Here is a 12381-nt window from a genome sequence, read left to right on the forward strand (position 1 = left end):
AATTTTCAGCCCTAAATTTTTGACGTCACATTCACCTCACATGGTCAATGGCGAAGTGTGGTTGTTGGCAATTCACCACCTAAGGAAACAAAAGAAAGCGAATTTCTGATCTTCTGGGGCATCTTTGTGAGAAAATAACAGATAAAGGAGTTTTCAATTAGTATAATTGCGGTAAACAGTTGTATTTTAAGCAGGCGGGCTACGATTTATTCCCGCCATACGGTAAATCGCTAATCTGTTTGAAGTCTGTCACACAACATGGCATCAAATGGTGTAGATGGGGAAAGCAGTGCGGACCGAAATGTTGAAATATGGAAGATCAAGAAACTTATTAAGAGTTTGGAAGCAGCTAGAGGGTAATTTTATTTTTTGCTTCAGCTTTTGTTGAATTGCGTCTTTTGACTTGGCATATGGCCCTGAAATATCTAGTTTTAGCTAGTTTTAATCATTCTATTTTATCTTCAAATCAACATGTATTTCATATAAATTTCATTTTCATGACACTCTTAGTTACAATTTATGAAAGTATGATTGATGCTGGCCAATTTTTTAAAATTTAATTTTCTTCAGTAACACATTTAAATTCGGAAGAGCTTCGAATGACAGGCTACTAAAGTGATACCTGTTTTATATTTCAGAAATGGCACAAGTATGATATCTTTAATCATTCCACCAAAGGATCAAATCTCTAGAATCGCCAAAATGTTAGCTGATGAATTTGGAACAGCTTCAAATATCAAAAGTCGTGTGAACAGACTCTCAGTATTGGGAGCTATTACATCGGTACAACAACGGTTAAAACTTTACAACAAAGGTGACCAACTTTCTTTCATCATCCTTTTTAATGGTGTTTTTATCATAGAAAGAATATGATACTCCCAGCAATTATTGTATGTGTGAAAGAATGAACAGTGGAATCCATATTGCATTTACCTATTAAGTAAACACAAAATAGACAATTGGTGTTTATTAATTTGTAGGTTTAAGTGATTTTGAAACTTTGATTCATATGAACAAGTGTTGAAAATATTCTGAGTGTTAAAGGTTATGCCAGTATTTCAATATATGTTTTAAAGGTTTGATTTGGATCATTTGAAGGGTCTTTGATTTAATTTGTGTTTGAATTATTGTAGTCCCACCCAATGGTTTGGTGATATATTGTGGTACCATAGTGACAGATGAAGGAAAGGAAAAGAAAGTTAACATAGACTTTGAACCATTCAGACCCATTAATACATCCCTGTATTTATGTGATAACAAATTCCACACAGAGGTAAGGCTTACATAGTTAAATTTCATCAGATCAGTCTGGGGACAAGTCCCAGCTTTGTGTCACATTGATTGTTTTCAACTTTATAGCTTTGTTGAAATGTCCACGTTAGTATTGTGAACAAAATAAGTGTTCATTGAATGTTCAATTTTGAATGAAAATCAAGCATAAAATTAGGCATCTGAATGAGTTTGATAACTTGTGCAGACACTAGTCCTCTATCCATATTTTACACCATTGTAAAGTCTTGCTTGTCTGAGTTTGACAAAAGCATGTCTGACCTTCTGTTCTGTGCTTTGTACATGCTAGGTAGATGCGTGCAAAATAATTAAGGTACTGGTAACACATAATGAAAATTATTTTTTCCATTCTGATTTCATTGAACACACTGAAAAACCTTAAAACAAATACTGTTTTTGTAAGTGATGTTCAGAGCTACCATTAGTAAGAAATAAATAGTTGAACTAACCTAGCTGGTCTCAAACTGGAAAAAGTTGATGTCGAACCCTGGCTTGTACTGTTAGTTACTTCGCTTGGGAAATCAATTCTATCAAAGAAAGTGTTTTTAGGGGGAAAGATTATAAGCAACCATCAATGATGTCTCTGTGATGTCAATTGTTAGCAATATCTCTCTCCAGATATTATATTTATATTGTCTTTGATTAGCTGAATTCAGCTTCTGTTAATTTTGCACCTTGTTTTCCAGGCTTTAACAGCCCTGTTAGCAGATGACAACAAGTTTGGTTTTATCGTGATGGATGGTAATGGAGCTCTGTTTGGAACACTATCAGGAAACACCAGAGAAGTCCTACACAAATTTACAGTCGATTTACCCAAGAAACACGGTAAATTAAAAAAAAAAGTAGTCAAGGTGCCATTTTGAAAAAATTACTGCAAATTATGAGAATTGTTTATATTTTTTAAAACCTTTTTACTAATTCAATACTCTTTGTACATTGGGCTTCATTTTGTAAGTGGTTTGAGACGTGACGCTGCAATCTCTCACTTCAAAAACAACCATTACATGCTATATCAATTATTTTCTATGTTTAGGGAGAGGAGGTCAGTCAGCTTTACGTTTTGCCCGTTTACGTATGGAGAAGCGTCACAACTATGTGAGAAAAGTGGCTGAGGTTGCAGTACAACTGTTCATATCCAACGACAAACCAAACATTGCTGGTCTGGTGCTAGCTGGATCCGCAGATTTCAAAACAGAACTCAGTCAGTCTGACATGTTTGATCCTGTAAGCATTACTTTGTAATATTTTGAATGGATAATGATATAATTTATTTTGACAAGATATTTTGGGGTTTAGATTGTGTTTGATTGTGCAATTCGTAGGAATTAATAATGTACTAAAAGCAATAATTTTGCTTTGTTTTCTGTGATGCAGAGATTGCAAGGCAAGATCATCAAGATTGTTGATGTATCATATGGAGGGGAAAATGGTTTCAACCAGGCAATAGAACTGTCTTCAGATTCACTAGCGAACGTTAAATTCATACAGGAAAAGAAACTCATAGGTAATGAATAATGAGCAAATTGCACATTCATAATTGATTTTTAGCTCACCTGAGCTGAAAGCTCAAGTGAGCTATTCTGATCACATTTTGTCTGTCGTCCGTCTGTCTGTCTGTCTGTCTGTCTGTCCGTCTGTCTGTCTGTCTGTCTGTCCGTCCGTCCGTCTGTCCGTCTGTCCGTCTGTCTGTAAACTTTTCACATTTTCAACATCTTCTCAAGAACCACTGGGCCAATTTCAACCAAACTTAGCACAAAGCATCCTTAGCCTAAGGGGATTTAAATTTGTGAAAATTAAGGATCACGCCCTTTTGCAAAGGGAGATAATTAGAAATTTATGAAAATTTTCGAGAAATTTTCAAAAATCTTCTTCTCATGAACCATAAGACCAGGAAAGCTGAAACTTGTGTGGAAGCATCATCAGGTAGTGTAGATTCTAATTTGTGAAAATCATGACCCCCGGGGGTAGGGTGGGGCCACAATGGGGGGGGGGGGTCGAAGTTTTACATAGGAATATACAGAGTAAATCTTTGAAAATCTTCTTCTCATGAACCATAAGACCAGGAAAGCTGACACTTGTGTGGAAGCATCCTCAGGTAGTGTAGATTCAAAGTTGTGAAAATCATGACCCCCGAGGGTAGGGTGGGACCACAATGGGGGGTCAAAATTTAACATAGGAATATATAGAGTAAATCTTTAAAAATCTTCTTCTCATGAACCATAAGACCAGGAAAGCTGAAACTTGTGTGGAAGCATCCTCAGGTAGTGTAGATTCTAATTTGTGAAAATCATGACCCCCGGGGGTAGGATGGGGCCACAATGGGGGGTCAAAATTTAACATAGGAATATATAGAGTAAATATTTAAAAATCTTCTTCTCATGAACCATAAGACCAGGAAAGCTGAAACTTGTGTGGAAGCATCCTCAGGTAGTGTAGATTCTAATTTGTGAAAATCATGACCCCCGGGGGTAGGGTTGGGCCACAATTGGGGGTCGAAATTTAACATAGGAATATACAGAGTAAATCTTTAAAAATCTTCTTCTCATGAACCATAAGACCAGGAAAGCTGAAACTTGTGTGGAAGCATCCTCAGGTAGTGTAGATTCATAGTTGTGAAAATCATGACCCCCGAGGGTAGGGTGGGCCTTATTGGGTGTTCGAAGTTTTACATAGGAATATATAGAGTAAATCTTTAAAAATCTTCTTCTCAGAAACTAATCAGCCAGAAAAGCTGAAACTTGGGTGGAAGCATCCTCAGGTAGTGTAGATTCTAATTTGTGAAAATCATGACCCCCTGGGGGTAAGGTGGGGCCACAATGGGTGGTCGAAGTTTAACATATGAATACATAGAGTAAATCTTTAAAAATCTTCTTCTCAGAAACTAATCAGCCAGGACAGCTGACACTTGTGTGAAAGCATCCTCAGGTAGTGTAGATACAAAGTTGTGAAAATCATGACCCCCGGGGGTAGGGTGGGGCCACAATATGGGGTCGAAATTTTACATAGGAATATACAGAGTAAATCTTTAAAAATCTTCTTCTCAGAAACTAATCAGTCAGGAAAGCTGACACTTGTGTGGAAGCATCTTCAGGTAGTGTAGATTCAAAGTTGTGAAAATCATGACCCCCGGGGGCAGGGTGGGGCCACAATGGGGGATCGAAGTTTTACATAGGAATATATAGAGTAAATCTTTAAAAATCTTCTTCTCAGAAACTAAGCAGTCAGGAAAGCTGAAACTTGTGTGGAAGCATTTTCAGGTAGTGTAGATTCAAAGTTGTGAAAGCATGACCCCCGGGGGCAGTGTGGGGCCACAATGGGGGATCAAAGTTTTACATAGGAATATATAGAGTAAATCTTTAAAAATCTTCTTCTCAGTAACTAATCAGCCAGTAAAGCTGACACTTGTGTGGAAGCATCCTCAGGTAGTGTAGATTCAAAGTTGTGAAAATCATGACCTTCTGGGGGTAGGGTGGGGCCACAATGGGGTGTCGAAGTTTAACATAGGAATATATAAAGTAAATCTTTAAAAATCTTCTTCTCAGAAACTAATCAGCCAGGAAAGCTGAAACTTGTGTGGAAGCATCCTCAGTTAGTGTAAATTCATAGTTGTGAAAATCATGATCCCCGGGGTAGGGTGGGGCCACAATGGGGGGGGGGGGTCAAAGTTTAACAAAGGAATATATATGGTAAATCTTTAAAAATCTTCTTCTCAGAAACTAATCAGCCAGATGATTCTTTACAATTGTTAAAACTTTGGCCCCAGGACAATTCTTTGGCCTCACAAGAAGGTTCAGAGTTTATGTACGTTTATATCCCATATATAAACAATTGTTAAGGATCTTTTTGAGAACTGCAATACTCAATATATGATATGACTATAAAATTATCCTGTTAGAAAAGATGATTATAAACATAAGAATATCCAGGGGAAAAATGGATTTTATTTATACAGGATCAACATGTATTATTGTACATTGTCCAGATAGTTTGTATTATGACTCCATTAAGCTGATTTTATCATACCTATTGTTCCTCAGGTGAGCGATGTGGCCCATGGGCCTCTTGTTTAAATACAGAATTATTGATGTTAATTGGAGTTAGGTCTGAATGGTAAGTTATGACATTCTTATTGTTTCAGGTCGTTATTTTGACGAGATCTCACAAGACACGGGGAAATACTGCTTTGGTGTGGACGACACGCTAAAGGCTTTAGAGATGGGAGCAGTGGATATTCTCATTGTTTGGGAAAATTTGGACGTCACACGCTATGTGCTGAAGAACCATGCGACAGATGGTAAGTGGAAACCAAGCTTTCTCCTCTGTTTAGAATATTGATTGTTTAATATTTACATTTTCCAGTGTCTTTGCCTGTGATAACACAAGTATCAGTTTTGTACTATATAACTTCAAATGACGCCAAATTGAGGCGCCGTAATATGCATATCTATATTTTTATGTTCTTATTCGTTTCACCCAAACGAACATAAAATATTTATTAAATAAACACAAACTCGTGAGTAGGATGTGAAGCGCTCTGAAAGTGCAGTTTTAATTACATTCAATATAACAATATTTTCTTTCTTTCAAAACCACATCTTCCACATCTACAAAATAAAATTACAAATTTTAGACAGTGGATACATCTATATATTATACAATACGAAGCAATGGGCGGGTGGGTGGGACTTATATGACTGCACGAAAAAGAGCCTTTGAATGGCTTTACTAGTACACAATAACTTTCACGGTCATTCATAGCCCGTGCTATATCAATGTCACCTGACTAGGTGACAATAATAACAACCAATAGATGTAAAGAATAAACAAACACTACCACATGTTTAAGTAACATTAATAACTACGTCAATATTTAATCGAACGATGGCTTAAAATTATATAAATATAAGTAATATTTATTGGATTTTATTCATGCCCCGACCAAAATTATCAACTCATAATACTCAAAGAATGATTCCTTATTCCTTAAATATTTCAAATTCAAATAAAACTCTGTTTAAAAAAAAGTGTTGATTATGAATTTACTTTTATTTTTTGCAGTGGAGAATATTCTGTTCCTTCGACCAGAGCAGGAGAAAGACAAAACACATTTCATTGATAAGGATGTAAGTACTTTCTGGTGTGGTTGAATTATTCTTTATATTGTGGAATTGTTAATGGACAAAATCTTCTTTGTAATCTGATAAAAGATCACCTATTGTTGCCCTTTGATTATTGGAGTAAACAAAATTTATGTTTATATAATTAACTGTGCTAAAAAAATTTCTTTTCTAAATTCTTTGTAAACATGGAAGATATATAAGTAAAATTCTTAAAAAACAAATTCAAAATATATGTCAAATATTTTATGATTTTTTTCAAATATATATATTTACTTTGTAGACTGGAGTGGAACTGGAATTATCAGAACAGATGCCTTTATTAGAATGGTTTGCAAATAACTACAAAAACTTCGGTAAGATTGAATTTCAGTTTAAAGTGTACAAACCTGTACTTGTGAATGAGTTACATTTTAATATAGAATTCATATTTATGAGTGAATATATGCTGTTAAATCCTATAAAGCATTACTGGTACTTTCTTGGGATATGTTTAAATTAATCAAATTGCTTTTGATCTTAGGTGCCACCTTAGAAATCATTACAGACAAGTCACAAGAAGGAGCACAGTTTGTGCGAGGATTCGGAGGAATTGGAGGTGAGAAAAAACCTTTTTTACATCAAATTTACTTACCAACAGGTTGAAAATAGTTATTGTTTGTTATTCATTATACCACTGCAGGTATATTATATATTATTTATAGAGGAAACTATTACAATACTATTCCCTAATTTTGTTATTTCTTTACACTTTATTGTACAGGTACAAATCCTTTTATTTATATACATTAAAGCAAAAAAAAATTCTAACGAAACAAGACAGTAGTTATTTATACATGTCTGTGCAAACGTGAAACTGTACTCATTACTGTACTGTAGTGATCAAGTCAAACCATCAAAGTTATATGTTGATTAAGTAAGTTCAACTTGAAATCATACCCATATCCCAACTCTTCTCAAGAATGAAGTCTTGTTGCATGTTGTACTTGATATTATGTTTTGTGCATTTACAGGAATATTGCGGTATCAGATAGACTTTCAAGTATTATCAGGACAGGTGTTTGACGAATTGGATGACGACTTTGATCTAGATGACTATTGAATAGGTATTACCCATTGTCCGGGAACCAAATCACAAGACAGACTAGACTTGCACTCCCACAGTGCATTCTGGGATATTAGAGGAAGATCAGTGAACGCTATATTACTGGTCTATTTGGGATGTCATTTGTTGACACTGCCTTTTGCTGATGTAAAAAAAAATTAAATAACGCTTCATAATTTCCCAGCCACACAATTTTACTGTATTTATTTCAGGTCATTCTTGTTATTACCAATGGTACAAGTTACCTATTGTAAGATGTAATATCTCTATAGAACAGTGCTTAAGTTTGTTGTATGTTTTTTTTTAAACCCTGGATATGTGAAGTTTTTCTCTGTCAGAATTATTTATATTTTTAAAATGTTCACCTGTAGATTTTGTTACCTGTATCAATATAATGTCTATGTATGCTCAAGTTCTGGAATTAGTATATTTCTGAGGAGTTCACTCTGTTTAAAGAAAGTCAGTGATATGGAAATGTGTATATCTCTTCGTAGAAAAATAAATTTGAAATGACATTTAATTTTGAATAATGCTTTTGCAGTGATATTGATCAACATATTCTGTAAAGATGCAAAATTTTTGGTTTAATGGTTTTGAGGATTTTATTTTTTTTTTGTACAATGTCTAGTAGATGTTATTTGAATTGGACCCTGTAAAGTATATCTTTGTTTTGGATCTGAATTTTTGAGCAGGTGATAGCGTGTTGTGGGATGTGTGTCTGTCATGTGTGTGCTTTATTCCATATGATGGACATGTGAAATGTGTTGATGACAGAAAGAGAGAACTATTTTGAAATGAATGAGCCTCTGTGAATGTTGATTTTATCATGAAATAATTACCACTTGGTCGTTCTAGATTTATTTGTATGTATGTCTTATTTTGGTGGGATTGGGGATTCAGTAAGCAGGATATATAGGTCCAGTGTCCCTGTGTTTGATTAAGTTTTTATAGGAATAAAAAATATCAATATGCCCTTGAAGAAACATTATTTAATGTACCGTAGATTGGAAAACTATTTTTATTTTATAAATAAAATGATTTCTGAACTTCAATTGATTTTGGTAAATAAATTATTAAACGTTTTGGGTATGTTTTTCCTGTAATTATTTTTTTCTAATAAAGAAAAAATTGGGGGTGGATAGACCCTGAACCCTAATGACTTGTGGATCTTTCTTTGAAGAAATTTTAATGAGGAAAGGAATTTTGGAATCCCTTCTTGTGGTTTGTATGGTGTCTTCTTGTTCGCAGATTGGTTATCCAAGTACTGTCTGATTTTGTTTTGTATACTGATTGCCAAGTGTATATAGAATTACTATGTGCGTTATTTGTAATTGGGTCACCTGTTGGTTTTTTTTTATGGCCCAATGAAGGTGATATAAACACCAATCCAGTGGTTCAACTCAGATGTGTTATATTGTTAGAATAACTGTTCAGAGAGCTTGATTCATTACCAAGGCCTACATAGATATATAGTGTGTTTCTTAATCCAATCTATAAAAAAAATATGGGGTTAATTGATGGAAAAAATGTTTAATTTTATTATTGTTGTTGTTTCAATGGCTAGTTAGATAGCAATTCATGGATCATCTCAATTACATTCAACATTAATGTATATATTGATTCTTACTAATAAATTAGTGTTTTCTTGAAATTGAAGAGTCACAATTTAAACCCTAAATAATCAATTAAAAAAACATTCAGGATAGATTATTATTATTATTTAAATTCAGTCTGGGAACTGGAAACACACTATTGATTTATATTGGCCTAAGTACTTTACTTGTCTGTGCTTTTTACAGAAATTGCAATTTTGCTGTTTAGCATTTGCTGTATTTATGTGAATTCTTTAATACAAACCTGTTAATTATTTCATTTTGCAACAAAACAATTAAAAATTCCATGTACTTTTTAATGAATGAAGAAATTGTGAAAATGTACATCCTAGTGGCATTAGTTTGAAGAAAACAAATATATTTTGTTCCATCCATAGGACTTGTATGATATGTTAAAGGAAACATTGGTTCATGAATGATTATACACTACCTCACATTCTATCTAAATTTGACCAGACTTTATGTTTCAAAAAGAATTGATGATCCTCGTGTATCAAGCATTGTGGCTGCTGATGTTAAAATAAAACATTTAGGAGATAATGCTTTCTGAAATCTAGATTGGTGACTGTCATGTATCATTTCAAGAACAGGGACCACTTGGAGCCCTGTTCTTTTCCACACAGAATAAAAATGTTTGTCATAACTATGAAAGAAACTCATCTTGTAAATTATTTTTTGTTCTTGCCTCGATATGATGAAGGCAACAACTTCAGCAGAGGCAAGAAAATCACTTGTTGAATACAACATTCTGTAAATCTTTTTGGTGGGCTGATCCAAAAATTTAATGTTCATTGAAAGGATTGCAATTTCTAATGACGTATTGCATTCATAGGATCATTGGCCACGAATTAACGAATACTCGAAAGTGTCATTTTTACTAAGTCCACGAAAATTTGTGTCCTCGAAGAGTAAGGAGGCCGTGTCATCAACAAACTGCCCATCATATCTGCCGTAAATTATTAAGTATACTACATTTTGCCAAATAAAACTACTAATTCTTAAATATAGATAAAAATCCAATTATTTTAAATTTATTTTTTTTAAACATTTTCCTGTATCTTTATACAGAGCTCTTCAACTAAAGAAGGTTAATATAGTCAAAAAATGACCTGGACCGTCCAGCACAGTAGCCAGTACTTAGTAGCTAGATTGTCAAGTTACAAAGCTGCATATATTCTTCCTCTTTTTTACTTGTAAGCAAATTTTGCAACTGGATGTAAAGTGCTCTTAGAGTTACTTAAACTGCATGAACTAATTCTCTAAAGTATGAAAATGGACACAATTTACTTAACAGTTTGCATTTTTTGTAGGTATGTGAATAAACGTGTTATTTATTAAACTCATCGCTGCTAAAATGCTTTTGAAGGTGTCTTTTAAACAAGTTCAAGAAATGCGTATTTATTCATAAACGCAGAAAGATTTATTGAATTAGTTTTAACTGTGATGAAACAGATTTCCAATATCATTCAATCTAACAAGCGAAAGTTTTAATGATTGGTTAAGGGTGGTTCTTGCTCGGCTTTTTTTGGCTAAAGTAAAGATTTTAACAGTTTTCCGTGGGAAATTCCGTTATTGAAATGGTAGAAATAGCGACAGCTGCCAAAATGGTAATCCTTTTGTCTGGATAACTCCACCTACAGTTTAAAGATATGACGTTTTAGCTCACCTGAGCTGAAAGCTCAAATGAGCTTTTCTGATCACTTTTTGTCCGGCGTCCGGCCGTCCGTCTGTCTGTAAACTTTTTATATTTTTGACTTCTTCAGAATCAATGGGCCAATTTCAATCAAACTTAGCACAAATCATCATTTGGTGAAGGGGATTAAAGTTTGTTAAAATGAAGGGCCACACTCTTTTTCAAGGGGAGATAATTAGAATGATTAAAATCTTCTTCTCAGAAACGAATCAGCGAGGAGAACTGAAACTTGTGTGGAAGCATCCTTATGTAGTGAACATCATGACCTTGGGGGTAGACTGTAGACTGGTGCTACACTTGGATGGGTGTGTCGAACTTTTACATAGGAATATATATTGTAAATCTTTTAAAATCTTCTTCTCAGAAACTAATCAGCCAGGAAAACTGAAACTTATGTGGAAGCATCCTTAGATATTGTAGATTAAAGTTTCTGTAGAGTAAATCTTTACAAATCGTCTTCCCATAAACGAATCAGCCAGGAAAGCTGAAACTTGTATGGAAGCATCCTTATTTATTGTAGTCTGTGTAGATACAAAATTTAAAAATTTACAGAAAAGTGTTAAAGTATCTTTTTCAAAAACCACTTATATAGAAAAGCAGTAACTTTACTGAAAGCAACCTCAGATAATGTAGATCTAAATTCTTTCAAATCAAACTCTTGAGGAGTAGGGTGCATGGGACATATTGGGATTCCAATTTTACAAAGGAAAATATTTTAATTATTCATAAAAATGAAATGTTATGATATATGATTTTACTTAAATGCAAAACATATTGACACATTGCTGATTCTTTCAAATTGGCCCTTGAACGATTCTTGGGCTACACAAGGGGTTTAGAATTTTTGTAGGTTCACATCCCATATAAACTAGTAAGCAATTGTTTAGGAATTTTTTGAGAACTACAATGCTCAATGATATGACTATAAAATCATCCTGTTAGAAAAGGGACTTGATTATAAACATAAAAATATCTAGGGTAAAAAAAATTGGACTTTTATTGATATAGGATCTACATGTATTATACTACCTTGTCCAGATAGTTTGTATTATGAATCCATTAAGCTGGTTTTACCATACCTAGTGTTGCTCATGTGAGCGATGTGGCCCATGGGCCTCTTGTTAGAAGTAAATCCAGCTTTGACACGCATTTAGATATTATGGCTTCTTTTTAGCTCACCTGGGCTGAAAGCTCAAGTGAGCTTTTCTGTTCCAAATTTGTCCGTTGCCCTGTCGTCGTTGGCGTTGTAAACTTTTCACATTTCCATCTCCTTCGCAAGAACCACTGGGCAGATTTCAACCAAACTTGGCACAAAGCATCACTGGACGAAGAGGATTCAGGTTTGTTCAAATGAAGGGCCCTACCCTCTTAAAAGGGGAGATAATTTAGAATTATTAAAAATTTGTTGGTATTTTTCAAAAATCTTCTCAAAAACTTTTAATCCAGAAAAGCTGTAACTTGTACGGAAGCATCCTCAGGTACTGTAGATTTAAGTCTCTTCAAATCATGGTCCCCGGGGGTAGGGTGGAGCCGAATGGGGGGATCAGGTTTTACATGGGAATA

General features: G+C 34.3%; 1 protein-coding gene across 1 annotated transcript; it reads left to right on the forward strand.

The window, feature by feature from the left end:
• The first annotated feature begins 23 nt into the window (after positions 1-23).
• On the forward strand, positions 24-9780 carry LOC105325000 (eukaryotic peptide chain release factor subunit 1). The gene is made up of 11 exons (XM_011424316.4): positions 24-356; positions 639-814; positions 1134-1273; positions 1977-2115; positions 2324-2514; positions 2665-2794; positions 5429-5584; positions 6349-6413; positions 6691-6763; positions 6931-7005; positions 7421-9780. Exons 1-11 carry the CDS (start codon positions 259-261, stop codon positions 7507-7509), a joined length of 1332 nt encoding a protein of 443 aa, XP_011422618.1. The 5' UTR covers positions 24-258; the 3' UTR covers positions 7510-9780.
• The last annotated feature ends 2601 nt before the right edge of the window (positions 9781-12381 follow it).

The sequence above is a fragment of the Magallana gigas genome, chromosome 8 (assembly GCF_963853765.1).
Source record: "Magallana gigas chromosome 8, xbMagGiga1.1, whole genome shotgun sequence".
Classification (NCBI taxonomy): domain Eukaryota; kingdom Metazoa; phylum Mollusca; class Bivalvia; order Ostreida; family Ostreidae; genus Magallana; species Magallana gigas.

Coding starts and splice junctions, on each gene's coding strand:
- LOC105325000 (XM_011424316.4), top strand. CDS start 259: ATGGCATCAAATGGTGTAGATGGGGAAAGCAGTGCGGACCGAAATGTT. Junction 815..1,133: donor GTTAAAACTTTACAACAAAG/GTGACCAACTTT, acceptor GAATTATTGTAG/TCCCACCCAATGGTTTGGTG. Junction 1,274..1,976: donor ATAACAAATTCCACACAGAG/GTAAGGCTTACA, acceptor CTTGTTTTCCAG/GCTTTAACAGCCCTGTTAGC.